General features: G+C 45.2%; 5 protein-coding genes across 11 annotated transcripts in view; 3 read left to right on the top strand and 2 right to left on the bottom strand.

Moving 5' to 3' along the window:
• The first annotated feature begins 1,032 nt into the window (after window positions 1–1,032).
• On the top strand, window positions 1,033–8,251 carry tbc1d13 (TBC1 domain family, member 13). 3 transcript variants are annotated; one of them, XR_004698895.2, is made up of 13 exons: window positions 1,033–1,172; window positions 2,857–2,930; window positions 3,028–3,068; window positions 3,431–3,492; window positions 3,728–3,827; window positions 3,936–4,018; window positions 4,132–4,291; window positions 4,422–4,632; window positions 4,719–4,882; window positions 5,139–5,299; window positions 5,390–5,447; window positions 5,948–7,462; window positions 7,550–8,251. XR_004698895.2 is itself a non-coding variant. In XM_035184989.2 (13 exons), exons 1-12 carry the CDS (start codon window positions 1,150–1,152, stop codon window positions 6,011–6,013), a joined length of 1,203 nt encoding a protein of 400 aa, XP_035040880.1. In that variant the 5' UTR covers window positions 1,033–1,149; the 3' UTR covers window positions 6,014–6,051; window positions 7,550–8,251. The 3 variants fall into 3 exon arrangements, 2 of the variants coding, with proteins under 2 accessions (XP_035040880.1, XP_047200340.1); XM_035184989.2 differs by having other exon boundaries at window positions 5,948–6,051; XM_047344384.1 differs by having other exon boundaries at window positions 5,948–8,251.
• Window positions 8,252–8,754: 503 nt separating this feature from the next.
• Window positions 8,755–17,725, top strand: thnsl2 (threonine synthase-like 2). Its single transcript, XM_035141499.2, has 9 exons — window positions 8,755–8,950; window positions 10,132–10,359; window positions 10,615–10,809; window positions 11,378–11,530; window positions 11,819–12,058; window positions 16,358–16,506; window positions 16,822–16,947; window positions 17,055–17,209; window positions 17,382–17,725. Exons 2-9 carry the CDS (start codon window positions 10,137–10,139, stop codon window positions 17,596–17,598), a joined length of 1,458 nt encoding a protein of 485 aa, XP_034997390.2. The 5' UTR covers window positions 8,755–8,950; window positions 10,132–10,136; the 3' UTR covers window positions 17,599–17,725.
• Window positions 12,006–15,628, bottom strand: LOC118098073. Of its 2 annotated transcripts, XM_035141510.2 has the most exons (9): window positions 15,539–15,615; window positions 14,700–14,976; window positions 14,344–14,521; window positions 13,839–13,884; window positions 13,641–13,732; window positions 13,399–13,509; window positions 12,977–13,253; window positions 12,427–12,664; window positions 12,006–12,142 (listed from the first exon to the last, which is right to left on the bottom strand). In XM_035141510.2, exons 1-8 carry the CDS (start codon window positions 15,569–15,571, stop codon window positions 12,428–12,430), a joined length of 1,251 nt encoding a protein of 416 aa, XP_034997401.2. In that variant the 5' UTR covers window positions 15,572–15,615; the 3' UTR covers window positions 12,006–12,142; window position 12,427. The 2 variants fall into 2 exon arrangements, with proteins under 2 accessions (XP_034997401.2, XP_034997400.2); XM_035141509.2 differs by lacking the exon at window positions 12,006–12,142 and having other exon boundaries at window positions 12,300–12,664; window positions 15,539–15,628.
• An 837-nt stretch (window positions 17,726–18,562) lies between the features above and the next one.
• dqx1 (DEAQ box RNA-dependent ATPase 1) lies at window positions 18,563–26,739 on the top strand. 4 transcript variants are annotated; one of them, XM_047344381.1, is made up of 12 exons: window positions 18,563–18,822; window positions 19,603–19,947; window positions 20,512–20,705; window positions 21,786–22,236; window positions 23,013–23,321; window positions 23,469–23,568; window positions 23,885–24,043; window positions 24,284–24,475; window positions 24,648–24,773; window positions 25,223–25,413; window positions 25,506–25,696; window positions 25,940–26,739. In XM_047344381.1, exons 2-12 carry the CDS (start codon window positions 19,642–19,644, stop codon window positions 26,133–26,135), a joined length of 2,415 nt encoding a protein of 804 aa, XP_047200337.1. In that variant the 5' UTR covers window positions 18,563–18,822; window positions 19,603–19,641; the 3' UTR covers window positions 26,136–26,739. The 4 variants fall into 4 exon arrangements, with proteins under 4 accessions (XP_047200337.1, XP_047200338.1, XP_034997376.2 ...); XM_047344382.1 differs by having other exon boundaries at window positions 18,563–18,859; window positions 19,607–19,947; XM_035141485.2 differs by having other exon boundaries at window positions 18,563–18,859.
• Window positions 26,740–27,072: 333 nt separating this feature from the next.
• smyd1a (SET and MYND domain containing 1a) overlaps window positions 27,073–27,423 on the bottom strand; it is a 6,585-nt gene continuing 6,234 nt past the window's right edge. Inside the window, exons 9-10 of the mRNA XM_035141500.2 lie at window positions 27,377–27,423; window positions 27,073–27,296 (exon numbers count right to left, since the gene is read on the bottom strand). The exon at window positions 27,377–27,423 is cut by the window's right edge and continues 122 nt beyond it. Coding sequence (XP_034997391.1) covers window positions 27,192–27,296; window positions 27,377–27,423 — 152 coding nt within the window. The 3' untranslated portion in view covers window positions 27,073–27,191. The remainder of the gene's footprint in view (window positions 27,297–27,376) is intronic.

Here is a 27,423-nt window from a genome sequence, read left to right as displayed (position 1 = left end):
CTCCTCCTCCTCACACTTCTACCCCCTCTCCTTCTCCTCCTCCTCCTCCTCACACTTCTACCCCCTCCTTCTCCTCCTCCTCCTCCTCACACTTCTACCCCCTCCTCCTCCTCCTCCTCACACTTCTACCCCCTCCTTCTCCTCCTCCTCCTCCTCACACTTCTACCCCCTCCTTCTCCTCCTCCTCCTCCTCACATTGCTACCCCCTCCTTCTCCTCCTCCTCCTCACATTGCTACCCCCTCCTTCTCCTCCTCCTCCTCCTCACACTTCTAACCCCCTCCTTCTCCTCCTCCTCCTTTTATTTTATTATGGTTATTATTATTTTATTTTTATTAAACCTTTATTATTAGAACTTATATAGGTTTCAGATTCATATATATCTATATATCTATATATCTATAGATATATAGATATATATATAGATATATATAGATATATATATATCTGAGTGGACCCGGACAGAAGAGGTCCTCTGTGGACTGTGTCTCTCTGTGGACCCGGACAGAAGAGGTCCTCAGTGGACTGTGTCTCTGTGGACCCGGACAGAAGAGGTCCTCAGTGGACTGTGTCTCTCTGTGGACCCGGACAGAAGAGGTCCTCTGTGGACTGTGTCTCTGAGTGGACCCGGACAGAAGAGGTCCTCAGTGGACTGTGTCTCTCTGTGGACCCGGACAGAAGAGGTCCTCAGTGGACTGTGTCTCTCTGTGGACCCGGACAGAAGAGGTCCTCTGTGGACTGTGTCTCTGAGTGGACCCGGACAGAAGAGGTCCTCAGTGGACTGTGTCTCTGAGTGGACCCGGACAGAAGAGGTCCTCAGTGGACTGTGTCTCTCTGTGGACCCGGACAGAAGAGGTCCTCAGTGGACTGTGTCTCTCTGTGGACCCGGACAGAAGAGGTCCTCAGTGGACTGTGTCTCTCTGTGGACCCGGACAGAAGAGGTCCTCAGTGGACTGTGTCTCTCTGTGGACCCGGACAGAAGAGGTCCTCAGTGGACTGTGTCTCTCTGTGGACCCGGACTCTCTCGGTGTTGTGGTGAAGACGGACCGGAAGTGACAGCAGCAGGACTTCCCTGTGACTTCCCTGTGTAATTCAGTCCTTCTGGAGACAGCTGGAGGAAAGTCCTCCGTGTGTCCAGACCTGGTCCAGACATGTCCACAGCCTACAGGAACAGGTGAGACCCGGTCCCACTTCCCTCAGGACACACGTCTGTTAGCACCGTGTGCTAATCCTTCAGTTAGCAGCTGCTAGCTAGCAGCAGCTAACCGACCAGCTGTTCGGGGGTTCGCACAAAGAGCCGCAGGGACACACGTCACACACGCTGCTTTCGATCAGGTGAAGACTCGGCTAACGAGCTAACGAGCTAACTGATGTAGCATCTGTGTTGTGGCTGAGCTAGCTCCCTGTTAGCACATCAGCTGACACACTTCCTCCAGCCGCAGCTGGCTAACAGCTATGGCTAACCGTTAGCATCCAGCTCTCTGTGAGCTGTTCTCATGGTAAATTAGCTCATGAATAGTTAAACCTAACACTGGTCATTCAACACGTGTCTGTTACTGTAAATACATTTACCCACAGTGCAGATCTCCATAACCAGTTACTAATCAAAACCATCCCGAAGCTGATGTGTATCAGTTTATTTTGAAATGGCTCATTTGAACCTGCTATCTTCCACGTGAACCTTAGTAAACACCAATCAACTCTTTAATAGATAAATGAAATTCAGTTGTCCCGATAAAGTTCTGTGGATATGAGACTTTCCCAGACATTATTATAATAATAATACATTTTATTTAACGACACCTTTCTCTACAGCGAAGGAAACCTATATATCATAAATAAAGAAATGCTATATGAAATAAAACCCTGAGCAGGAGACACAGACATCAATACAACCTGTTTCAGTATCTGTGTTTATTTGCTGAAATGAAAACTGTTGTTTTACAGAACAAACAATGCAGAAAAAAAAAATATATATATATATATATATATATATATTTGTTTTTTTTATTCGTAGTTATTTATTTTAAAGTTTATGGTACACTATAAAATATACAACCTTAATTACATTTCTTAGTCTTTGGGGTTCAATAACATCTTATCAATCATTGAAAGTTATTTTTTTAATAAATATATATATATATATATCTTTATAAAGTCTGTATCACCAGCTGTAACAACTGTATCCACACAAACTAGGGTCAATACCCTCTGTTAAATAAACATTGAACACGACTCTCACTGAAAACGACAAAAATATGCACTTTGCAGACTCAGGCATTCGAGGGACATTACACCAACTTGTTTTCATGTCAGACCCTTGAAATAGATTCTAACTAAGAGACAAAGTCAGAGAAGGGATGGATTTTACCTGATGATGGTGGAAATGATCATAAATGAAGTACTCGTCTGATAGGATGTGTACAGGAGGTTGGTTTTCCACCTTCAAAGTTTCAGTCACTAAAGATATAGAACTTTATGTCAAAGAAAACATCTTCTCTGTTAGAAGATAATCCACATAAACGAAACTGAGAAGCTTGAAGTTAATCATGTTCCAGGTGGAAGATACACACACGTCACTGTTACGCATCATAGCAACTGAAAAGAAAAGTGGACGGGTCATTTGAAGCTTTCCAAGACAAATGGACAAACTAGTGTAAGAGGACATAGAGACGGTCATAAAAACGACAATCCAGACTAAAACACAACCCCAGAGTTTTCAAACTAAAACGAGATGAGCAGCGTTTACACAAGTCTTTGATTTAGAGGCTGGAAAAGTAAAAGGTGTAAGTGTGATGCAGCCTGAAGTATCTGGTTACAGAGCAGTGGTTCTGACCTGGTCCTGATCCTTGTTTCAGAATACAGGAGTTCAAAGTCGCCTTGAGTGAAGAACACATTAACCTGAAGACTCTGAGGGAGCTCTGCTTCAATGGTGACTTTCACATCTTCCTGTATCTTGTGTTGGTAATATTCTTGTTGTGTGGTATTTGATTCTGCTGTGTTTGACCCTCTTCTTTTCTCCAACCCAGGAATCCCATTTGAAGGAGGAATACGAGCACTTTGCTGGAAGGTAAGTGACTTCCTCCTGAATTCCAATCACATTCTTAATACTAATAAAAACAATGTTGAGCAAAGCTCCTCTCAGTGTTTCATTGAAAACTTACATTATTCCTACATTCAAAAAGTATTGCAGCATTGTTTTTCCCCTGAGTATTAATCTGTACAAAGTGCATGCTAAGGGTTTAACTGTAAAAAATAGTTTATAAATTAAAAAATTATAGTTTATAACTATGTCGAGCTCCTAAATGAACTAAAAAAGTGAGAATCCTGAATACAGAGAGTCTTTGGTTCATCTCAAATTGTATCCATGGACTGTAAATAAAGATTATAAATAAATAAAGAGGACTCGTGATTGTTTCCCCCTCGTTTCAGATCCTTCTTAATTACCTCCCCCCCGATCAGACGATATGGGAGTCGTTCCTCAAGAAGCAGAGGTTAGTGCAACGTGTTTACGTTCGATCACACACTGCTTTGTTTTCATGTGAAGGATCGTTCGGTGTCACTACACCTAAATCAGCTGATGACATTAGCTAATGTTGTTAGCTGATTAGAAAAGTACAGAACACTCACTTCAGCTGTGACTCACCCCCAGAAACTAGCATCAGAACATTTTAGCATGAAATATAACTGGTTGATTGATTTAATGTCTTCGTCCCGCGTCTCTCTCAGGGACGTCTACTCCCAGTTCTTAAAGGAGATGATCATCCAGCCTGGTATTGCCAAAGCCAACTTGGGCCTTTCCAGAGAGGACGTGACCATGGAGGATCATGTGAGTGATCTGTGTTCTGATCAACAGGTCACGTGACCCTTTGCTTCCAGGTGTAACGTGACTGGAGCAGAAACTGATCCTCTGTTTTGTGTAATTTAATTTTTTCAGCCTCTAAATCCAAACCCCGACAGCAGGTGGAATAACTACTTCAAAGATAATGAGATTCTGCTCCAGATCGACAAGGATGTAAGGTATTACTCTTCCTTTACTTGTTTCCGTTTGTTCTTTCCACCGCCTGTCATCTTCCATCACCTGTTATTTAGATGGTTAAAAAAAGGCCTGTATGGTGTTTGCATGTTTCTAGGCGTCTGTACCCAGACATGGCGTTTTTCCAACGTCCCACCGCCTACCCCTGCCAACTCATCTTGGATCCTCAGAACGATTACGAGACGCTGCGTCGACGGGTGGAGCAAACCACCCTGAAAGCACAAACCGTGAACCGCAACCGCAGCGGAGTCACCAATGTAAGTGTGTGTGTTCAGTGGTCATGGAGTTAAGGGTCATTAAAAAGTCCTTTAACCTTTGACTTGGTCACTGTACGTTACGTTCTGATCATCGTTCCTCTTTCAAAGAACCTGAAATCTCTTCTCTCAGGTCAGCTCTCCTGGAAAGTCGTTGAACCTGTATCCGTCTAATGAGTACGAGGTGCTGCCCAATGGGAGTGAAGCACACTGGGAGGTGGTGGAGCGGATCCTCTTCATCTACGCCAAACTCAACCCCGGGATCGCCTACGTGCAGGGCATGAATGAGATCGTCGGGCCCATTTACTACACCTTTGCCACGGATCCAAACAGTCAGTGGAACGGTGGGTTGTGTTTGAACGTCCAAGATGTTTCGTCCTCCGCAAAAACTCTTGATCGCTCAGTGACTCGTGTCTGCTTCGTTATTCAGAGCACGCCGAGGCGGACACGTTCTTCTGCTTCACCAACCTGATGTCAGAGAACAGAGACAACTTCATCAAGAGCCTGGACGACTCGCAGTGCGGCATCACCTACAAGATGGAGAGCGTGTACTCCATGCTCAAAGACAAAGACCTGGAGCTCTATCACAAACTGGTGAGGTCAAATCTGAGAATCGATAAGTTAAAGTGAATGTGGGCTTCGCTTATCATGTGAGGAAAGTACAGAGCTCTGGTTTGTGTTTCTGTCCGTCTGCTCGGCGAAGGCGTCCTGGACAGTAGTCACGTATCCTCTGTGGTAGTTGGATGAAGAGAAATCCCTTCTGTCATTGTCTTTGAACAGCTTGAGTCAAAACCCTGACTTTGCTCTTTCGTCCTCATGCCTTTGTGTGATTTTTTTTCTGCCCTCACAGGAAGAGCAGAACATCAAACCTCAGTATTTCACTTTCCGCTGGCTGACCCTGTTGTTGTCTCAGGAGTTTCTCCTGCCAGAAGTCATCCGCATCTGGGACAGCCTGTTTTCTGACGAGGGCCGATTCCACTTCCTCCTCCTGGTCTGCTGCGCTATGCTCATGTGAGCTTCTCAGATTCTGGTTCTGTGTCTCGTTCAGATCTGCTGCCTCCGACTCTTCATCTCAGTCACGTTGATTTCATCTGTTCACAGACTCATCAGAGATAAATTACTGGCAGGAGACTTCACAGTCAATATGAGATTACTGCAGGTAAGACTTTTGTTATATGACACATGGCATTTAGTAGAAGGGGCCCATCAGTCCATTTAAACCAATACCATGTAACTGTTACTGAGCAACAGCGCCCCCTGCAGCACAAGGTGATTAACTGTCGGTCTCTGTGATGAAGTGTTTTCATGTAAAAACAAAGTGAATCAATGTGTTGACTGTGTCCTCCCACTGGATATTACCCATGATCCTCTGCTTCCTGACCCTGAAGAGCTGCTGCTGTAACAAATCCACCAAACTCTGTTCAGAATTCTTCATGTTTCAAAGTTTCCTGCTGAATATTGGAGATAAACTCTGGTTTTGAATAACTTCAGAGTGTTTTTAACTGATCTCAGTTCAGCTTCACTCTTCAACTTGCTGCAGCTGATTCTGAGTCTTTTACACCTTGTTCGTTTCAGACCCTCAGACTTTTCAGTTCAGTGTGAACCTAAATATCAGCTTCATATTCACACAGGCTGATTTCTTGTCTGTCCTCCTCTCAGGATTACCCCATCTCGGACGTCCACATCATCTTGACGAAGGCCAAAGATCTGCAGGAGAACTCCTAACCTGTTCCCTCTGGTCCTCGTGCCTCCTCTCAGATGTGGTAGGTGGGAGCTCGAGCGTTCAAACTTTATCATGTCAGACGTGTCGCGAGAGGACTTGATCAGTGACGACAGAGGCTCCCTGCTTTTTAACTCGATGTGTGGTTAGCAGGGGCCGCTGTGAAAACCTGGAGGACTTGTTGAAATTAAACTATTGCTTCCTCAAAAGGAGCAGGAGATGCCACTTTGTTCCTGATGCATTATGGGAAAAGGTTGCCTTGGTACGTGGGGGTGGTCCTCTCGCAGCCTCCTCTCCCACAGAAAGGTGTCGAGATCAGACCCCTCACTGAACATCTGAGGGAGAGGGAGCCGCGTGAACCTGCCTCACTGATGTTCGAACTGAAGCCAACAATGGACCAGAATCCTGCTGCGATCATGTTTCTGTCAGACTGAGCGTCGAACTGGGTTTAACAGTGCATGTTTGTTCTCATTTTTAAAAGCTGAACCTTTTTAATGTAAGAAACATGTTTGCCTTATCAGTTTACCAATGTGAAACAGGAAACAGTGTTTCTGGCTAAATATGAGTAAATATGAAGTGATGGGTCTGTTGCATAAGTAACCGTCTGAAAATCATTATTGTCTGAGTGTTATGTCTCTAAAATGAGAGAATATATGGATGATCAGTCTCGTGTCCGGGCGCCGCCATCTTGCTCTCTTGACGTCATTTGGAGTCTGTGTAAAACTGAGGCCCAGAGGAGGCAGAGGCATCTCCAGGGCAAATGAAGTATTTCTCATATCTAGAATTTTTATAATAATTTTTGTAAACACTCATGAGAGGTGAGACGGGTTTTTTTCCTTTCTGACTTTTCTGCTCCAGAAGATCGAATCATCTGAATATTAACACGCTGTTGAAACGCTGTCTGTAAAACTGAGGGTTCGGTGGTTGGAAGCTGTGATGAGCTCTGATATCAGAAGGGCTCTTTCATTAAAACTCTAATTTCTGTCAAGTTAAATTTCCAGTCAGAGCTGAGGTCATTCTCTGTCGCCAAAATGAGCCGACATTGGTTCTTCTGTTTATTATTGGATGTGAAACCGGTGCAGTCAGTGACTTTCAGCTGCTCCTTTAGAGGCGTCATCTGGTTTTGAATGACTGATTTGAATATAAAAATGAATTACATCCACCAGTCTTTACATGTACCTCAAGAGCACTTCGTATTCCAGCTGTCACCAACAGGTGACTGGAGATTTGCATTTCAGGATAATTAAAGCAAAGTCCATTTAAAGGAGACACATTCTGCTCATACATGTGTATGAACTAAGGTTTGAAGGACACACAGCCATGTGTCCAGTTTCTTTTGAACTCTGGATCCTTCGTTGCTCAGGAGTGGAAGGACGCATTTGAAGGAGCCTTTGAAATGGGACAGTCTGGTTGCACCATCTTCGAAAGCAGCTCTGGAGGATACAGCTCCTGAAGTGAGACACGGCTGTTGTGTAGACAAGTATTCAGACTCTTCCCACGTTGTGTTCAGGTTCATTGTGTTTGCTTTACTCATCCTTCAGATGATCCAGAATTTAACCAGTCACAGTTCCTGTGGGGACACGGAGGATCTCTGCAGAGTGAATCCTCTCTGAAGCTGAGCGTGTCCCGGAGCAGCATCGTGGCCTCAGCACGACGCCGAGTTACTCACTGAACGGCAAAAGAAATCATCTGATTCTAGCTGTCAGGTTCTAAGATGATAAATATAGAAGATCAGTCTCTGTTAAAATGAGGAATGTGCAGAATCTTGTTAAGTTTCACAACTAACTATTTACTTAAGAACCATTTATTTTATTTTTCTTGCTTGTCCTATATTCTAAGATCTTAAAATCTTTTGTCTTCACTCATTAAAACTTTATTCTTGAAATGTCTGAGTATTTCTTCCTCAACATGACGCTGCCGCTCCATCGCACCTCAGTCGATGTTCGACTGGCCAACGAGACGTGATTCTGTAACACAACCTCTTCAAGTTCTTTTTCTCCAGAATTCACTTTAAAATGACAAACAAACGTTTTAGCATTTGAAAGTGTTTTTAATTAACATTGTTCCTCATGTTCCTCTTTCTTCTGTGTATTTATTTCTTTGCTGTGAGGGTTATGATATTCTGTCTTATGCTATTTGCATGGTTCCAGTTTTGTAAACACATTTTGTAATGTCTCCAGTGTTAAGACTTGTATATATGTTTTTACATGTCTGCATTCAAATTAAAGATGGTATAAATCAAATGTCTCTATTTTATTAATTTAAGATTCAAGTCTTGAATCTTGAATCTAATGTTTATATTTAGTTCTGATCATTTTATCAAAGTTTATATTTATATTAGCATTTAGCGTTAGCATTTTGCTACTCATCAACGTCCGTGACGTCATCGAGTCCATAACGGCGCGTTCACGACGACGCTGACGTCAGCTGACGTCAGCTGACTGACCAGTGCGAGGCAGTTCCGGACTGAGGCGATCTACACCGGACACTGACCGGACACTGACCGGACACTGACCGGACACAGACGGGACACTGACCGGACACTGACGGGACACTGACCGGACACTGACCGGACACAGACGGGACACAGACCGGACACTGAGGGGACACAGACCGGACACTGACGGAACACTGACCGGACACTGACCGGACACAGACCGACACACTGACCGACACTGACGGGACACTGACGGACACTGACCGACACTGACGGGACACTGACCGACACTGACGGGACACTGACCGGACACTGACGGGACACTGACGGGACACTGACCGGACACAGACCGGACACAGACCGGACACTGAGGGGACACAGACCGGACACTGACCGGACACAGACCGGACACTGACGGACTGAGGAGCGGAAACATCCGAGCAGCAGCTTCGGTTCTTCTACCGGATCAGCTCGTGACGGTCCAACTGAACAGCTGATCGACCAGGTGCACTCACACACACACACACGTGTCTTCATGTTCTCTATGATCTGAGCAGATTCTTGAAACAGTTATAATGTAACTGTGTTAGTTTCTATAATGATTGTTATTATATATTATTTATTATTTAAGAACTGAGCAGACTTCCTGTTAGAACCATAGACTGTATATACAGTGAGAGAAACAGTTGTATATAAAGTTATAGAAACAGTTGTATATAAAGTTATAGAAACAGTTGTAGAAACAGTTATAGAAACAGTTGTATATAAAGTTATAGAAACAGTTGTAGAAACAGTTATAGAAACAGTTGTATATAAAGTTATAGAAACAGTTGTATATACAGTTATATGAACAGTTATGAACAGTTATAGAAACAGTTGTATATAAAGTTATAGAAACAGTTGTAGAAACAGTTATAGAAACAGTTGTATATACAGTTATAGAAACAGTTATAGAAACAGTTGTATATAAAGTTATAGAAACAGTTGTAGAAACAGTTATAGAAACAGTTGTATATACAGTTATAGAAACAGTTGTAGAAACAGTTATAGAAACAGTTGTATATAAAGTTATAGAAACAGTTGTAGAAACAGTTATAGAAACAGTTGTAGAAACAGTTATAGAAACAGTTGTATATACAGTTATATGAACAGTTATGAACAGTTATAGAAACAGTTGTATATAAAGTTATAGAAACAGTTATAGAAACAGTTGTATATACAGTTATATGAACAGTTATAGAAACAGTTGTATATACAGTTATAGAAACAGTTATAGAAACAGTTGTATATACAGTTATAGAAACAGTTATAGAAACAGTTGAAACCTGCTGCACGTGGGGATTTCAAGGTGCAGCAGAGGAAACTTGATAAATGATCCACAGCAGCTGAACCACGAGTCCAAACTAAGACGGAGGAATCGAACCTCGTTCATCAGCCTCTGAGCTGAATGTTCATGTTCACATGTTAAAGTCTGTTCATCACATGTTACATGATGTTTATTATTTGTATAGTTGACTATATTTGTATAATATGTAATAATCTATCAACACTTCACACATCAGACTCATGTCTGTGACTCTGACACTGTTTCCGACCATCATCAGTTCATACAGTGAACAGTCAGCGTGTCTCTTTGGTTCTACTCTTTGTTACTTGTGCTGCAGTAACAACACGTTTCCTCTCCAGGCACGATGCAGTACTGCAGTACTCGTGGTGGCGTCCATGGATGGGACTTCAGGGACGTGCTGTTCTCAGGCTACGCTCCAGACGGGGGGATGTTCATGCCGGAGAGCGTCCCCGTGCTGAGCCCGGACACCGTGAGAGGCTGGAGGGGCCGGTCCTACCCCGAGCTGGTGGTGGAGGTCGCCTCACTGTTCATCCCCAACCGGCTGATCCCTCGACTGGACCTGGAGGGTGAGAGACATCACATCATCACCATCATCATCATCAACATCATCATCATCATCACATCATCATCATCATCATCATCATTCTCTCCTCTCTCTCTCTCTCTCTCTCTCTCTCTCTCTCTCTCTCTCTCTCTCTCTCTCTCTCTCTCTCTGCCCTCTCTCTCTCTCTCCCTCTCTCTCTCCCCTCTCTCTCTCTCTCTCTCTCTCTCTCTCTCTCTCCTCCCCCTCTCTCTCTCTCTCTCTCTCTCTCTCCTCTCAGTCCTGGTCACTGAAGCTCTGTCTGGTTTCTCGCTGCCTGAGGTCGTCCGAGTCGCTCGGCTGAAGGACGGACTCTCCGTCCTGGAGCTCTTCCATGGAGAAACCTTGGCCTTTAAGGACCTGGCTATGACCTGCACGGTGCGTTTCCTCGAGTACTTCCTGCAGAAAGAGAATCGCAGAGCTACTGTTGTCGTGGGTAAGAAAAGTGCACCTGTAACGTCACGTGATAAAACTAAGGTCCATGTTTAATGGTAATGGGGTAACCAGCCACCAGGGGGCACTCCAGATGACTTGGCTTCACTTTAGGGAGCCGTCATGTCGTCCATCTTTATTTACAGTTTATCGTTGCTTCCCTTGACTGTGTCCACGTGCTCGGCTGCAGCTCCACACCCTTCACCTGGGAGAGGAGGTGAAGGGTGTGGAGGTGGAGTTTGACCCGTTTATCAACACGAGTCATAACTCTGAGCACAGATATGACACAGACAGATTTAGATTTCCTCAGGAAGACGAAATCCACAACAGAGAAACAACTGCACATGATCTTTTATTCCAGCTGATGTCGTCCTACTTAACAAATTATTTTATAGAAACATGCAGTTTCTATTCTACAAGTGTAAGCAACTAAATAACTGAGTGCAAGCGCACAGTTTGTGCACAAGCAGAGTAAATCTAAACTGGGCCTGTTTGAGCGAGAGCTTTATAAAATCTGTTCTCAATCTGAAAGACTTCAGACTTCATATGAATTAAAACATTCACGTCACCAGGAACCTCCGGGGACACGGGCGGCTCGGCCATCCAGAGCGCTAAAGGTCTGTCCGGACTGGACGTGGTGGTGGTTTATCCTCAGGGACGCATCACCCCCGTCCAAGAGAAACACATGATCACCTGCCTGGAGGACAACGTCCACGTGTTTGCAGGTAAGGAATTCAAAATAATAACGGTGCCATAGTGATAAAAGTTTTATTCCTGTGATAAAATGTCCGTCCCATCTTTGTGGACACGATATCTTAAGAACACCTTGAGGGGATTTCTTGAAATTTGAGACAAACGTTCACTGAGACTCAAAGATTTGAAGTGATTAGAATGTGGGTGGTCAAAGGTCAAGGTGACCTCATATGAATCTGGAAAAACCAGAGAAACTGAACTTGTGGAGACAAACAACCACAGGGAGTGGATTCTAGTTTTTGACAGTTTGGTCTCTGCAGCCGACGGCAGCTCTGATGACATCGACCAGCCTTTGCGGCGTCTGTTTGCGGATCAGGAGCTTGTGAAGTCTCACGGGGTCATGAGCCTCAACTCGGTGAACTGGTCGAGAGTCATGATCCAGCTCGCTCACTTCATCTACGCCTACCTGGAGCTGAGCGGGGCAGAGCAGAGCGAGGCAGGTGCTGCTCTGCCTGAGCTGGAGGTGGTGGTGCCCACCGGAGGAGCAGGAAACATCGCCGGTAGGTTTAACACACACGTCAGGGTAAGATGCTCGTGTCTCCAGCAGCACTCACAGGAACTGCTCACAGTGACACACAGTGAACCTGAGAACAATCCGGATATGAAACATGAAGAAGAAGCAGATCCAGCGTTTGGTCATCTTACTTAACGACAACCAATCAGAGCAGAACCACGTTTTGAGGGCGATATCAAGATTCACATTTAATATCACATTTTAGATAACTGTAAATAAAATCAGCCTTTAAATCAAAATTTATTTATTTACATTTTTACAAATGAAACAATGACGTCCAAAAACCTCCAGTTTCAAGTTCTGGACATTTAAAAGGAAAGTTTGTGTTTTTCTTAAAGCGGAAAGTTTTCGTACTTTAAGTATCCGCCGGTACGTCTGAGTCTTCTGCTTCCTGTCCCGATTCGAGGACGGCGTGCACGTAGTGCACGATAGCACAGTAGATGTCTGCACCGAAACACAGCGAAGGAGCAGTGGGATTGAAAAATTGATGAAGTCTGTCCAGTTCTTCGATGTCGAGGGGAGATTCCACCTCAGGAACATATTCTGCAGTTTCATTCATATCTGTAAATTCCACATCTGGAAATTGGGCCCCCTGAATGAAAATAAAGATATGTTCATTAAAATCAACCCTGAAACAGACGTCTTTCTGGGTCTTTACCCCTAAAATAACAGAATAAATGTAAATTACTAGTCTCCATATAATCCAAATAATCTCTAAATCCTGACATGAGTTCACGTTCATGTCTGAAAACAGCTTGATTGAATATCTGTCGTTAAAATATGAATCACCAGTGAAAGAAGTCTGCGTCTTTATTTCCTACAAAGTTGAAGTAAATAAAGAAAAGACTAGAAAGTGTAACAGCGAGTGTTTTAATCTTTTTAGTTTGTATAATATTTCTTTTACCTTGACGTCGTCCGCGGCAGTGACAGAGTTCGGACTCTCCCCTGGTTCCTGCCGCTGCTCGTCAGTGAGGTTCTCTTCTGTGTGCAGTAATCGATCGTTCCAGTCCTCTGTGAAAGTGTCCAGATCTTTCTGAATTCGGGACAAAAAGACAAACAGAGCACAGAAAAGGTGCGTAGGGTCTTCTGGGTCGAGCAGGTCGTCCTCCTCGAGGCTGTGGAGCAAGTCGTAATAAATACTGGAGACGCCGTTCCAAACGTCACGCCACACGCCGTCTATCCTGAAAGACAAAAAGGTTGTACAGAGTTTAGAGACATGAAGTATTTGAGGATTCTCCAGGAAATGACATCACAGTAAAGTACAAAGGTTAAAGTACCAACGTAGACAGTGGAGGAACATTTCTGTTCGACACAAACGGTTGTTACCTTTCGTTTTGCTCTCTGCTCCCGGACGTGAAGCTTCCTCTGCCATGACCAGCCACTTTATACATGAGTCTGGCGATGTCTGTATTTTCCACACTTTTTTCTCCTCTGACTCTTGAAAGGTGAAACAACACAGACACACAGTTAAACAACTGACCAGTAAATGTGCAATCCAACACCTGACACTTCATATTCACGTTTTCTACTAATGTTCACGTGGAAAGCGCACACACAGGAAACGTCACCTGGATGGAAGACCGTGTCGGGCAACAGCCTCCAGGAAGAAGGTCAGAGCCGTCGATGGCTTGTTGTTGTTGGCGGCTTGTAGGTACAGGATCTACGAGTGTGTTGATAGAACATATAACAAGTCATTACCACAGGAACTGTGTCCAAATAACATTGAGTTAAATAATGAATTTAACGTAACACAGATGGTCTCTGACCTTTCTAGAAAATCCATCAATTCCACCGAACAATATGATTCCATACCTGCAAAATAAAATACATTCACTCTTAAGAAAACATGAATTCATTGTCAGAGGAGGAGCCAGAGCAGAAGACTCTTAACAGACAGTTTATAACATCCGTGAACTCTGACTACATCCACACTAACCCCCTGAGAACACAGGTCACATGACCCGTCACCTACACTGGTCATGTGATGTAAACAGGAAGTAGATTGTCTCCTCTGCAGCTGGTTGCTTAGTAACAGAAACTCCTCTGAAGGAGGAGCAGTGATGGTGAAGAGTCAGAGCAGGGACGACGAGGTGGAACTGTTACCGACAGGAAGTGTTGGCTTTGTGTTCACCGCTGGTCGTCGAGTCATGTGACTGATGAGAACCAATCAGGAAGAGAACGTGGGCGTCATGGTTTCCAACGTCTCGGTTTCTGTTCAGACTGAAACCTTTTGAGCTTTGAAAGCTTTAAGCTGATGTGGCGTCAGCTCACCTGTTTAACTTGTGGCTGGTGTTGACGTGAACGAGTGAAAGCGGAGCTGGTTCACACCCGAGGGCCGTTGGTCTGTCACGTGATCCCGGGTTCTGAACACGATGCACCGACTCACACACTCTGCTCATCTGAACTCTGTGACCTAAAGCCTTCAGACGTTCCTTCACCATCTTTTGTCCTGTGGCAAGATAACGTGGAGAAGACCGTTAAACCCTTTCTCAAGATTAATGATGACCCTTAGACGGAGATTTTTTAAAAACTACTAAAATGTTTTAAAACGAATAAGCCTTATTGTGGATGTAGCCTCGGTGACTGTTCGATGAAAACAAATGTACTTCACAGAAAATCTCACAAACCCAGATTTGGTGAATCCGCCTTGATCGCCGAGACCAAACCGTCGAGCTCGTCATCGGTGATTTTGCTGCAGCTCTCCTTTATGGCGAGGCCCCACTGCTGCATCCTGCGGCGCACCGTCTGGTTGGAGACGCCCAGCATCTTGGAGATACAGGGGACGGACAGCTCCATGTCAATCAGGTCCTCCAGCTGGTCTCTGGAGACAACCAGCTTCGGACGCCCCGACACTTTCCTCCCGTCCACGATGATGGTGAACGACTTGAGACGACTTCCACCTGCCTGAATGAAAGTGTGTCTTCATCTCAGTTCATCAGGGACATTAAACGTCTCAGCTGCTTGGAAACAACCACAAGACAAATACGTGATCCTACTGTAGGGAATCAATCGCTTCTGAGCCACTTGTATGATATTCACATTATATATATGTTTTAATTATACATATATGTTTTTATAGACAAATATGAATTATTAACATGCAACTATTACGTTGGCATCTTAATTAGTGCAGAGAACACCAGAGATCCTGAGTTTGTTTGTTTACACTTCACTTCCTGAACCAACATGGCGGCGACGCTTGCGTAAAGACGCGCAGAGTGAAGCGGTGAACAAACAGCGACACGTCGTCATGACAACACGAGTTAAACAGTGACTCCGGAGTCCTGCGCTCATCGAGCCGGTGCTGAGTGGGACGCTAGGGGGCGCTCTACAGGAACAACATGGAGGGGATCGGATCCTCTGGATGTGATTTAATATCAAACCTGAGGCTCTTCTCTGTAAGATGATGTCACGCCTGATTCTATTGATTCAAACAGATGAAACGTTATTTAATATCAACACAAACCTGTGTTTCTGCAGAACTCTCCAGCTCCTCCATGTCGATCAGCTACTTCCGGGTCCCGCAGCAATCCTCTCCCTTATTGGACAGTTTGTCTTCCTCTGATTGGACGATCAGAGACAGCCGTGCTGATTGGCTCAGGCGTAAACACGGGGTCAATCTTTTATCTGGAGTTTTTATTTCTATATATTTTTAATCCTAATCTAATCCTTTTACCAACTATTTTAATCAGTTTATTACTTTTAATTTTTTCATCTGCAACATTTGTATTTGTATATTTCTGTTCTATTGTTGTTTGATCTTAATTCTACTACTAATAACCATAACTTTAAACAATGCTCAAAGACAAAAAGCAGATAAAAACCATTAGGTATAAAATACACATCACGATCTCACGTCCAAATATAAAATACACATCATAATCAAACAAAACACAGAAAAAACTGCTTCAAATTGCTCTAAACTGTTTCCTGTTGTTTACCTTTAATTCTTCAGATGCATCATGTGAAGCAGCTTGTAACTGTTTTCAATGGGTTCATGTAAATACAGTTCATTATATTATTATTATCATTTTTATTATTTTCCCTTTTCATTGTCTTGATTCCCTCGAATGCTTTGCAGATGTGCCCCTGATAGTTTTACATTTATATATACACCTACTGTAACTGTGGATAAGTTCTAAAAAGAGTTTATTTCACTGTATAAGATATTCCTGCACAGATCTGAATCACATACACACACATAATATTTCTACAGTTAAAAAGACGTGTGCAAATTAGATCTGTGAACGAAACCCTTGTCTTCTTCTCTCTGCCTGCGTCTCAGCTGGATTCATCGTCAAGCGAATGGGAGTCCCCCTGAAGCTGGTTGCCATGGTGAATTCTAATGACGTCGTTCACAGGGCCGTAACCGCAGGTGACTTTTCCATGGCAGCTAATGTCACACAAACACTGGCCCCCGCCATAGATATCCAGGTACTGCAGTCACACAGCTCCACACACTGTACAGTTACTGATCAATGAGACTCCAAGTTAACTCAATAATAATTCAGCATTTTGTGAAATAGACTTTCAGAGTCAGATGAGAAGTTTTGTATCTTTCTCATGTCTGTGTAAAATGAGCTGAACATATAAATCTAAAGCTCAATAACTAACACTTTGTGTCCTGTATGTTTCATCTGTACACAGATAACAGATTTATTAGCTGTGACTATTTCTTCCCCGGTGGTTCTTACATCTTGCATCATATCTGTGGATCCACTCGGCCTGACGTTGTTCTTTCTTCTGTAGGACCCGTACAACATGGAGCGAGTGTTTTGGCTTCTGTTGGACAGAGACGGAGCCTCAGTGAAGAACATGATGGAAGAATTTCAGAATACTCATAAATACTCTCTGCCTGAAAACCACCGCAAGCTGGTATCCATCGTTCAACATTTACTGCTCCCAACGTTCAGTGTGGTTATGTGTCTTCACCTCCTACCATCCACACGCTGTCCTGTTCTTTCCACCTGCTCTATTTCCAGCTGTCGCAGGTCTTATCGACTGGAACAGTGACTGATGAGGGGATCCTGGAGACCATGAGGAGATGTTGGGATGAGAACCAGTACGTCCTGTGTCCTCACTCAGCTGTGGCTGTTTGGCAGCACTACCACTGTCCTCCTCGCCCTGGAAGCAACAGGTCAGAGCGACATACACACAAAATGAGCTAAATCTGGAGTGAGCTAAATGCTAATGTAGCATGTCAACGTGCTCAGTGTTCACCATGGAAACCGTCTTAGTTTAGCCAATCTTAGACCTTTCCTCTACTTCTCCTCCAGTCCTAGAAGTCATTTCTCAGTCTTTTATTGCAGGTGTTACATCGCAACAGCGTCTCCAGCCAAGTTCCAGGCCGCGGTGCAGCGGGCCGGCCTGACCTTTGACCTACCTGAGGCGGTGCAGGCGTTGGACAAGTTACCCACTCGATACCAGATCCTGGAGCGGAGCCCGGACTGGTGCAAAGACTGGGAGCAGACACTGAGGGAGAAGATCCAGTCTGTGAGCGTCTCCAGGAAAAACAGAGGGATTTAACTCTAATGAAGGACGTGATGATACTGTAGATTCACTGCAGGAATAAGACTCTGTGGCTGAGGTCATGTGACTCAGGTTCTGATCTATGTACCTTCTTATCTGGATCCAGTAAAAGATGATCACTGCCTGTTGTTGTCTCTTTGCTGGACTTTGGTTTGTTGAGTTACACAACTTCACACCACATCAGTTCAGCTACATCATAAACCACAAAGCACTCAGCATCTTCCTCACACAACTTTATTACCAGTGTAAATATCTCTCAAGTGTTTCACGACAGGTGACCTCTGTGACCTCTGTGAAGGAGTCCACCAGAGGACATTGATAATCATTGACTTCTGATTGACACATAATTAACCTCCAGGTCAACATGAAACTTTGCTTCTGTCAAATGAGTCTATAATCAAAATAAAAAGTTTCAGTGAATTGATTTGTGTTCAGATAAATTTAAAGTCTGGGATCTGTCATTGAAACCAACACTATGTAACTGTTACTGAGCAACAGCGCCCCCTGCAGCTTTCTCACATCAGACTCACTTTAACCAAGCTGCTGCTTTAAGCTAGAAAAGCTTCATATCGTTGATTTACGTTAAAAACACATCATCGTCTTCATCAACCGAAGATCGTCTTCATCAACCGAAGATCGTCTTCATCAACCGAAGATCGTCTTCATCGTAGCTCTGTTTGTAGGCGTGGGCTGAGGGCGGGGCCAAGCTGGTGACGCAACAGGAAGAACAGTCCAGGAGGCCGACGGAGGATGAATGTGACGTCAGGAGTCCTCTGAAGGACGCACTGGCCTTTAAATAATATAATATATAACAACTTCAATATTGAGATTTTAATGTAAATGTGAAGGAAATAAAGTGACCCCTCGTGTTTATGTTGTATATTAAACCTAGAGGTTTATAATCAGTACTGCAGTCAGCCACCAGGGGTCAGCTCTGGGATGTCCCTGTTTCTTCTGAGGGTCCCTGAATGTAACACGAGCTTTGACAGCTCGGTATCCAACATGGCGGCTGTTCGCTGAAGCTGCGCCTGTTCTCCGTCAGCAGCCAGGAAGGAACCGGGAGGACGACCCGGGACGACCCGGGACCAACCGGGAGGACTGAGCCGTGGTTTCCGGTTCGTATCGAGCCGGTGTCCGGTGTGTGAGGGCGGGACCCGGAGCCCGGAGGAGCGAGCGGACACGACAGCAGCAGCGAGGCCGAGGGAGGAGAGTGTGTTCCGGGTTCGTTTGTTCACCTGCCCGCTGACATGTCTCCAGGGTGAGGCTCGTGCACGTCTTATCGGTGCGTGCGCCCACCGTGTTTGTGTGTGCGTTGTTTTTATGTGCGTGTGTCCACCATGTTTGTGTGTGTGTTGTTTTCATGTGCGTGTGTCCACCATGTTTGTGTGTGTGTTGTTTTCATGTGCGTGTGTCCACCATGTTTGTGTGCGTGTTGTTTTCATGTGCGTGTGTCCACCATGTTTGTGTGTGTGTTGTTTTCATGTGCGTGTGTCCACCGTGTTTGTGTGCGTGTTGTTTTCATGTGCGTGTGACCGTCAGCTGTGTAAATATCAGAGGAAACACAGGAGACATAAAGACAGAGGTTTTTCATCTGAAGGACAAATTGTCTTTACGTCACATTTATATTCATCTTCACTCAAATATCATCACAGTGGAATAAACAGGTCTGTTTCTTTTGTCCATCCTCTGTTTGTCTCCACCCGGGTGTGATGCTCACTGGTTATCATGATGATGTAATTAGTGTTATTAATGTAAGCTGTATTCATGCTGTCATGTGGCGTCTCGGTGGCGTCTCGGTGGAGACACACAGTTTGATATCCTGTCTCTGGGCCGGAGGAGCACGGACAGGAAGTGGCCCCTGAGATCTGCCTCATAATGATGTTTATTAAGAAATGAACCTTTCAGGGTTTCTCTGGACTTTCTGCTGGATATTAAACTTGTAAACTTCATTTCAAACGTGCATCTCGCTCGCTCACGTCTAACGTCACCTCCTCTGTGCAGGTAGCCTCTCGCCCCTCACTCCTTCACCCTCTCCTGAAGATGGCCTCTCCACCAGTGAAGCCCTCCCCCACCTCCCCCACGGCCCTGGACTCCCTCTCTGTGTCGTCGCTCCTCTCCGGGGAGTTGGACGATGAAGTGGACGGAGCGGAAGGAGAGGACGACGGTCTCGGGGACCTGGAGGTGAACCCGTACGACAGTTTGCCCTTTTCCTCACGTTACTACTCGCTGCTGGAGCAGAGGCAGCAGTTGCCTGCGTGGAGGCTGAGGCAGAGTCTGCTGGAGCATCTGGAGAGTCACAACATGGTGCTGCTCAGTGCGCCCAGTGGCAGCGGGAAGAGCACACAGGTAACCCCCAGGTCACCTGATCCAGGTCACCTGATCCACGGTCACCTGATCCAGGTCACCTGATCCACGATCACCTGATGTCATCATAGCAGTTCAGCCATGTTTTTATTAAATAGTTTTCAGGTCTGTTACAAAACACCTTTCACAGTCTACTCAGTTTTATTTTATTATTCCAATCCAGTCAGTTAGGGTCAGTTTCTTTTAAACACTTTTGTGTTAAACTCTTTTCGGAGCCGGTTCAGAGTTCGTTCACTTGAACCTTTAAGAACCAGTTTGCTTTTCCACGGGTCGAGAGGCAGAACCTCGTCTTTACTTTGTACGTCTGTGATTTCACAGCTTCACTAGAACAGACTTCGAGCACAACGTCGACACGGTGGATAATGGCAATAATTCATTTGCACAACACATGACTCTTATTATGGTTGTTATTATGGTCTTGATAATCCCGCCCCCTGATGTAAGACGTTCTTTCCTCTACCCCAGCGACGTGTTAAGTTTTGTGCTCCATCCAACCTGAGAACCTGTCACTAATGTCCTCAGTGATGTTTGACGTCCTCCCTGCAGGTGCCTCAGTGGTGTGTGGAGTACGCGCTGTCATACGAGTTCTGCCAGGGCCTGGTGTGTTGCTCGCAGCCGTACTCGGCGGCGGCGGTGAGTCTCGCTCTCCGTGTGGCCGATGAGATGGACCTCAGCCTGGGTCTGGAGGTGGGCTACAGGGTGTCCCATGACGACAGCTGCACACCCGACACCCTGCTCAGGTAACCGAGCGCATCCAGATTCTGTTCTGTTGAAGTGTCCGTTCTCAAAGTAACGTGACGACATCACTCCTGCTGGATGAGCTGCAAGCGGCTTAAACAGAATCACACCCGTGCATCCGTGTGATTGGATGAGCCTGAGGCGCCGTGTTGTGTTTCACGGTCAGCACAAGAACCGCCCGTTAGTCACAGAGGTGTCGGAGATCGATTTTTACTGTGGTTGATTCAGAGGCAGAACTTCAACTGGTCGTAACCCACAGGACGATCTATTCACCACAGCTCAGTCTTTACTGTTTCAAACTAAATCTGTACAGAGAAATGATTTCAGGGTTTAACTTCTGTAAAACCACAACTTCTTATTCTTACAAACTTAACACAGCATGTTAATTAGTGAGTTTTAGATTTAAGATCAGTGTGATTAACTGAACTGATCCAGAAAACCTCCAGGTCTCCGTTAAACAAACACAAGTTCTCGTCTAACAACAGAAAATATCAAATAAATCTTTCTTTTTGTTTTTCTCTGAAACTAAACTGCAAAGAAAAATGTCATCACCTCTTAAAAATGTACCAAGAACAGTTCACGTTTAAAACAAAACCTCAGTGTTCAAATGACCATGAACTGAGTCTTCATCCAGGTTTTGAACTCACAGCTGATCTGGGTCATGTGAACTCATCTTCCATAATGATGATGTCACAACGTCTCTCACATGGAGTCAAACCAAGTTGATCGATCACGATGATTGATTATTAAACATTTTAATGATAAATAACAGCTCAGTAAATTAGTATTATAAATTATGTTTATTTGTTAGGTTTTATTTTAAAAGTTGGGAAATCAGCGTTTAACTTCAGCCTGATGTTGTTTTACATATAAAAGAATGATCCCAGTATCGTTCACATTCAGATGATTGATACTGGTATCAGACCAGTATCAGAGATACACACAGACACAAGTAATGAAAACTTGAGTTCTGGTTTTGTCCCTGAGAATGATTTTACTCTGACAGACCTTCAGGCTGTTGATGTTTTTAATGGTTTAAACATCTTTGAAATCCTTTTGTTTTAATGGTTTTGATTCTTCAGGTTTGTCAGCGACACGCTCCTGTTGGAGGAAATGATGTCGGACCCTCTGCTGCACCAGTACGGTGTCGTGGTGCTGGACGAGCTCCAGGAGCGAACCGTGTCCACCGACGTGCTGCTCGGCCTGCTGTGCGACGTCTGCCGCCAGAGGCCCGACAACTTCCGGGTGGTTCTCCTCACTCACCCGCTGCTGGCGCCTCGCCTCTCTGGCTTCCTGGGAGCCAGCGTCCCTCACCTCTCTCTGGACCGTCTGCTCGCTGATGCTGCGGCCGGAGAGCAGGAGAAGGAGGCCGGTGGCGTAGCGGAGAAGACTGAGGCGGTGACGAGCGTGGAGACGCTGTACAGAGAACTGTCCTCTGGGAAGGAGCCTTTAGCCGCCGCCTGTCACATGGTGTTAGATCTTCACAGAAGAGGAGAGAGAGGAGATGTGATGGTGTTTCTGGCGAGTGCTCAGGTACAAGATATATAAATCACATCAAAAGTATTGGCATCGTATATGTTAACAAACAAGGTCATAACTCAACAATTCATATGTTCTGAGTCGATTAAACCTGTGAAGGAGCCGGAGGTGTTGACGAAGGGAGTTCAGTTTGATTTACTGTGTGTGTGTGTGTGTGTGTGTGTGTGTGTGTGTTGTGTGTGTGTGTGTGTGTGTGTGTGTGTGTGTGTGTCTGTGTGTGTGTGTGTGTGTGTGTGTGTGTGTGTGTCTGTGGGTGTGTGTGTGTGTGTCTCTGTGTGTGAACCAGGACACGAGACACCTGAGAGGCCTCTCTGGTGTCTCGTGTCCTGGTTTCACTCAATCACAACAAAGGTGGTGAAACTCCGACTGAGAGAAGTTTGGTTCAACCAGTTTTCTTTAGAAGATAAAAACACGTTGTTCTGTGGATAGAAACCTGAGGACGTCCCTGATGAACCGTGTCCACAGAGACTAAAGAGTCTCCAGGTCTGTGAGGCTGCCCCCCCCCACCCATAAAGAGATGGTCAACCTAACATATAACTACAAATATTTTGAGAAACATTTATTTAACGTCTACTTTGAATTATTTAGTTTGGTCCATGTCCCATCTGCTAACATGGAGGAGGTTATGACCTACACAGCCTCCAGCCACCAGGGGGCTATCGGGTGATTCGGCTTCACTTTTGGGAGCCGTCATGTCGTCCATCTTTATTTGTGGTTTACGGTTAAAACACGGACTCTCGCTCTCTTTCCTTCTTCTTTTGTTCGTGCAGGAAATTGAAGAGTGCGCCGCCCTGCTGGAGAAGGAGTGCGTTGCTCTGAGTCCTCAGCTCGGTTCTCTCAGGATCCTCCCGCTCCACGCCGGACTGGCTGGACTGACACAGAGGGTCTACGAATCCGACCCTGAATCCTCTACGCTCAGAGGGAGCGGCGGCTCCGAGGGTTCGGCGGGCGGCTCGGCGCCCGGAGCAGGAGGTCCGGGCGCCAAGAGGAAGGTTATCGTCACCGACACATTGTCCGAGGCATCCTTCTCTCTGCCGGCCGTTCGCTACGTCATCGACACGGGTCTTCAACTCAAAACTGTGGGTTTAGGATTTTATTTTGAGCTAAACCAGCTTAATACAAAACATTGTAAAGTTTAAAGAGTCTGAGACGGACGCTGATTAGATTCAAGTGAAAAGGAAAAGAGAGTTTCAGGTTGTCATTGTCTCCTTCATCTTCTGCCTCAGGTTTACAACCCACAAATAAGAGCAAACTCTCAGGTCCTGAGGACGATCAGCAAACACCAGGCGGACATGAGAGCTCAGAGAGTCAACAGTCACCTTCCAGGTAGGTTGTTGATGCTTTCATGGTCTCCAGCTGATACACCTTCCTGCAGACTCTCACTAAACCCTAAGATTCACTACAACTGCTTTTAATGCAACACGTCAGATTTGAAAATGTTTGACTTTAGCGACACTCGGAGGGAGAATCATGAATTACACTGGAGCTTTGAATTTGACTCTGTTAAATGTTCATTTTAGGAAACGTAGATTTTTTTGACCCTTCAGATATGATTAATAATTGGTAATAAAATATTGATTTCATGGATTGAATTAATTAAAAGTAATTTTTTTATGGTCACTGTGTGTCTCCTGCTCTTCAGGGCTGTGTCTCCGTCTGTACCCTCAGTCTGTGTACGACGATGGGATGGCGGAGGCTCACTGTCCGGGGGTGGTGGAGGAGAACCTCAGCCACCTCGTGCTCCTGCTCAAGAGGCTCGATATTGCCGACATGGGACAGTGCAAGTTCCTGGACAGACCAGGTACCAACAGGGTTTAAAGGGATTTGAGAGAGTTTGAGGTTTTAAAGTAGTGAAGATGTTGAATATAAGGGAACAGCCTGTTAGCTTAGCTCAAAGATGGTCAACAGCTGGAAACAACCAGTTAACCAGTTAACTTATCAAAGTCCACCGACCATGGGTTGGCTTTGAAATGTATTTATGTATAAATCGCTTTTGGGCTTTAATAACCAGTTCTCTGTGAACATTGAACCTCCCCCTCAGCCCCTGAGGCCCTCATGCAGGCCCTGGAGGACCTGGACTACCTGGCAGCGTTGGACGATGATGGTAACCTGTCGGAGGTTGGCATCATAATGTCGGAGCTGCCACTGGAACCATCGCTGGCTAAAGCTCTGATCGCTGCCTGCGAGTACGACTGCGTTGATGAGCTGCTCACGATAGCCGCCATGCTCACAGGTAACTAAACACACTCGCGTCTTTTAAACAATGTGGGAAATGAGTTTCCAGCCATTGTTGCTTGTAATTAGATTTACAATAAATGATGAGGATGATAAATGCAGCCCAATTCCACACCCACTTATTTAATGTGCTTTTATTATGTGGTCTGATCCGTCTCTCTCGTCTTTAGCGCCATCGTGTTTCATGGCGGTTGAATCCAGCCGAGAGGAAGCTGCCGTCACACACTGGAGATCTCTGATGCACACAGAGGGAGATCACATGACGCTCATCAACATCTATAAAGCCTTCACTGAGCGTACGTACACAACGACCTCATCACACACACCAGCTGTTTTCACACATGAAAATAGTGTCCTGACATTTCCTGTAGTTAGTGTTTGTGAAGCAGCAGCAGATTGTCGGGTCCGACTCGCTCACACCAACAGCAACACGTCAGGAACACGTCAGCAACACGTCAGCAACACGTCAGCAACACGTCAGCAACACGTCAGCAACACGTCTGTTTAGTTCATGTCTGAAAGCAGCTATAGAAACGTGGCTGCTGATGTTGTAGAATCATGTAGAACAAGTGAAGTTTAGACAAAGAAAGTGTGGACGAATATGGAGTTTGTTTAATATTAGCAATATCAGCATTAGCCAATCAGGAGTGTTTACAGTGTTTTCGATGTTTTCCTGACAGTGTCGACTTTAACCCATAAAACAATAGATGAGTTATTGAGTGAATTTCGGTCTTTGTCTGGTCAGATAATCAGGACGAGTCGTGGTGCACGACAAACTTCCTCAGCCCCGCCTCCTTGCGCCTGGCGGCGGTGATCAGGGCGGAGCTGCTGGAGGTGATGCAGCGAATCGAGCTTCCTGTTTCTCCTCCTGCTTTCGGGTGTCAGGACAACTGCACGAATATCAAGCGTGCTCTCATCTCAGGATTCTTCCTCAAAGTAAACAACCGGTTTTCTCAGAATTGATTTTTAATTGAAACGGATGAATTGTATGTGAAGTCGTCTGATGAAGTCTTTCTCTTCCTGCTCAGCTGGCTCACGACGTGGACGGATCAGGAAACTACCTTCTGCTCTCTCACCGTCACGTCGCTCACCTGCATCCGTTCTCCTCCTACCGCTGTCGCCAGCCCTGCCCTGACCCCCCCGACTGGGTCCTCTACCACGAGTTCACCATCTCACGAGACAACTGCATCCGCATCGCTTCCGAGGTCCATCCCCAGATGTGAGTGGAACTGTGCGATGCTTTATGGTGACGGTTTAGATGCGTCATGTCCTGCTGCTGTCACACAGCGCCACAGCTTGTGCTAAGCTATCGCATCCTGCCTCCAGGGGGCTCCTGGGAGTACTTGAGACAGTATTTTGACATTAAAGTAAAAGCCTTTGCGCACCTGACGTGTTTTATTATTGTCTGTAGAAGTCCAGTTCTTAACCTCAGATAAAACCCACCTCCTCTCCCCCGCCGCAGGCTGGTGGAGCTGACGCCGCTGTACTACCTGGGTAACCTGCCGTCGAGTGACGGTAAAGAGCTGCTGACGGAGCTGAGGCAGAGTCTGCAGGGGGACGAGCGGGACGGGGGGTCGGGCGAGCTCGGCAGGACTCACAGGGACGCTGCTGGGGCGGGAGACGACGAGTCCGGCACCGACCTCTGTGTCGTCCAATGAGACGGAGCCGCCGCTCAGGAGAACACGTCCCAGCCGTCACTTTATTGTCCCATCTGAGATTTTACTGAAAACTCTAATGTACAGAAGTGTGTTAATATATCGTCTTCACAGTGACTCTGGGAAATATTCCAACCGTTGTCGTGCTGTTTGTCTTCATTGTACATTTTAATGTTATTTTAAATATTTTTTTAATTTAATGAGGGATTTGTTAACGATTCAATCCTCGTTCTCACTGTTTGTTATGTCGACACTAAAGTCACAGAGAAGTATGTTTGAATCAACAACTGGAAAAATGAAGGGAGGTGTAATAATTTATCAAACATTGACGAGTCCTTTTGTATTTAAAGTATTAGACTGAAACTCCTTCTTATGCGACCTTTGACCTTTACAGATGTTCGTGGACGATCACATGGTTTCTCACGGTGATGGAACTGCAGCCGTGACGCTCACAGCTTCTATTTTCAGCTTTTTGATAAACTTTTTAAAAGTTAGATTTTTCCTGCGTTGGTTCTTTTTCTCCGACTTTGTCAACAGTGAAAAATCTTTGTAAAGTGGATTTTTTAACAGGACACAGAATGAGCTTTAAATAAAAGATTTTTTTTCATGTTTGGAAAAGTCTGCACATTGATTTTTCATTTCACTGTCTGTTAAATAATAACTCTGTGTTGTATTTGAGGTCATGTACAGATCTATTTCTCAGTATTCTTGAAACTGGGGGATTTTCAAAAGGCCCGTTTGACCCGGAGGTGAACGACGCTTGAATCACATCACAGACAAAATACAGACGTCAGTGGGTTTTAGTGGAAAAGAAGCTTTAGTAAATGATGTGATGAAGTTTGAAAAGCGTTCACAGGTCATAATTAAAAATCTGACCATCAATAATATGAAGAATCAGTTATTCTGAATCACGTCTTTGTGTTTCAATGATCACGACATGTGTTGTTACTCTTTTATTGTAGAAACCGTACACACAGCGAGTTGTGTTGCATCTGCTCGTGTCTCATGATTCAGGCTGGTTCAGTGCTTTAGAGGACATGTCTACATGGAGCTGCACAGTTAAGACGTGGGCTGGCTCTTCAGAGCGGCGGCCCTCATGGTGTGGTACCCCAGCTCGTTCTCCTTGAACATCTTCAGCTCCATCTCCGTCTGCGTACGCATGGACTGGAACCAGGAAGAGGAAACTGAGTACGGCTCTGAAATAATGACGTGAAGATATTTCCACATAGAACAGAGTAGTTTACCTCCAGGTCTCTGGTGATGGCGTGGTTTGGTCCGTGTGTGACCATGA

The sequence above is a fragment of the Hippoglossus stenolepis genome, chromosome 18 (genome assembly GCF_022539355.2).
Source record: "Hippoglossus stenolepis isolate QCI-W04-F060 chromosome 18, HSTE1.2, whole genome shotgun sequence".
Lineage (NCBI taxonomy): Eukaryota > Metazoa > Chordata > Actinopteri > Pleuronectiformes > Pleuronectidae > Hippoglossus > Hippoglossus stenolepis.
The sequence above is the reverse complement of the archived record's forward strand: the minus strand, read 5'-3'. Positions and strand labels throughout refer to the sequence as shown.

Coding starts and splice junctions, on each gene's coding strand:
- tbc1d13 (XM_035184989.2), top strand. CDS start 1,150: ATGTCCACAGCCTACAGGAACAG. Junction 1,173..2,856: donor TCCACAGCCTACAGGAACAG/GTGAGACCCGGT, acceptor TCCTTGTTTCAG/AATACAGGAGTTCAAAGTCG. Junction 3,069..3,430: donor TACGAGCACTTTGCTGGAAG/GTAAGTGACTTC, acceptor CCCTCGTTTCAG/ATCCTTCTTAATTACCTCCC.
- thnsl2 (XM_035141499.2), top strand. CDS start 10,137: ATGCAGTACTGCAGTACTCGTGGTGGCGTCCATGGATGGGACTTCAGG. Junction 11,531..11,818: donor CAACGTCCACGTGTTTGCAG/GTAAGGAATTCA, acceptor TGGTCTCTGCAG/CCGACGGCAGCTCTGATGAC. Junction 17,210..17,381: donor CCTCGCCCTGGAAGCAACAG/GTCAGAGCGACA, acceptor CTTTTATTGCAG/GTGTTACATCGCAACAGCGT.
- LOC118098073 (XM_035141509.2), bottom strand. CDS start 15,571: ATGGAGGAGCTGGAGAGTTCTGCAGAAACACAG. Junction 13,510..13,640: donor CGACACGGTCTTCCATCCAG/GTGACGTTTCCT, acceptor TCACCTTTCAAG/AGTCAGAGGAGAAAAAAGTG. Junction 12,665..12,976: donor CTGCCGCGGACGACGTCAAG/GTAAAAGAAATA, acceptor ATTTTCATTCAG/GGGGCCCAATTTCCAGATGT.
- dqx1 (XM_047344381.1), top strand. CDS start 19,642: ATGGCCTCTCCACCAGTGAAGCCCTCCCCCACCTCCCCCACGGCCCTG. Junction 20,706..21,785: donor ACACCCGACACCCTGCTCAG/GTAACCGAGCGC, acceptor TTGATTCTTCAG/GTTTGTCAGCGACACGCTCC. Junction 23,569..23,884: donor AGTCAACAGTCACCTTCCAG/GTAGGTTGTTGA, acceptor CCTGCTCTTCAG/GGCTGTGTCTCCGTCTGTAC.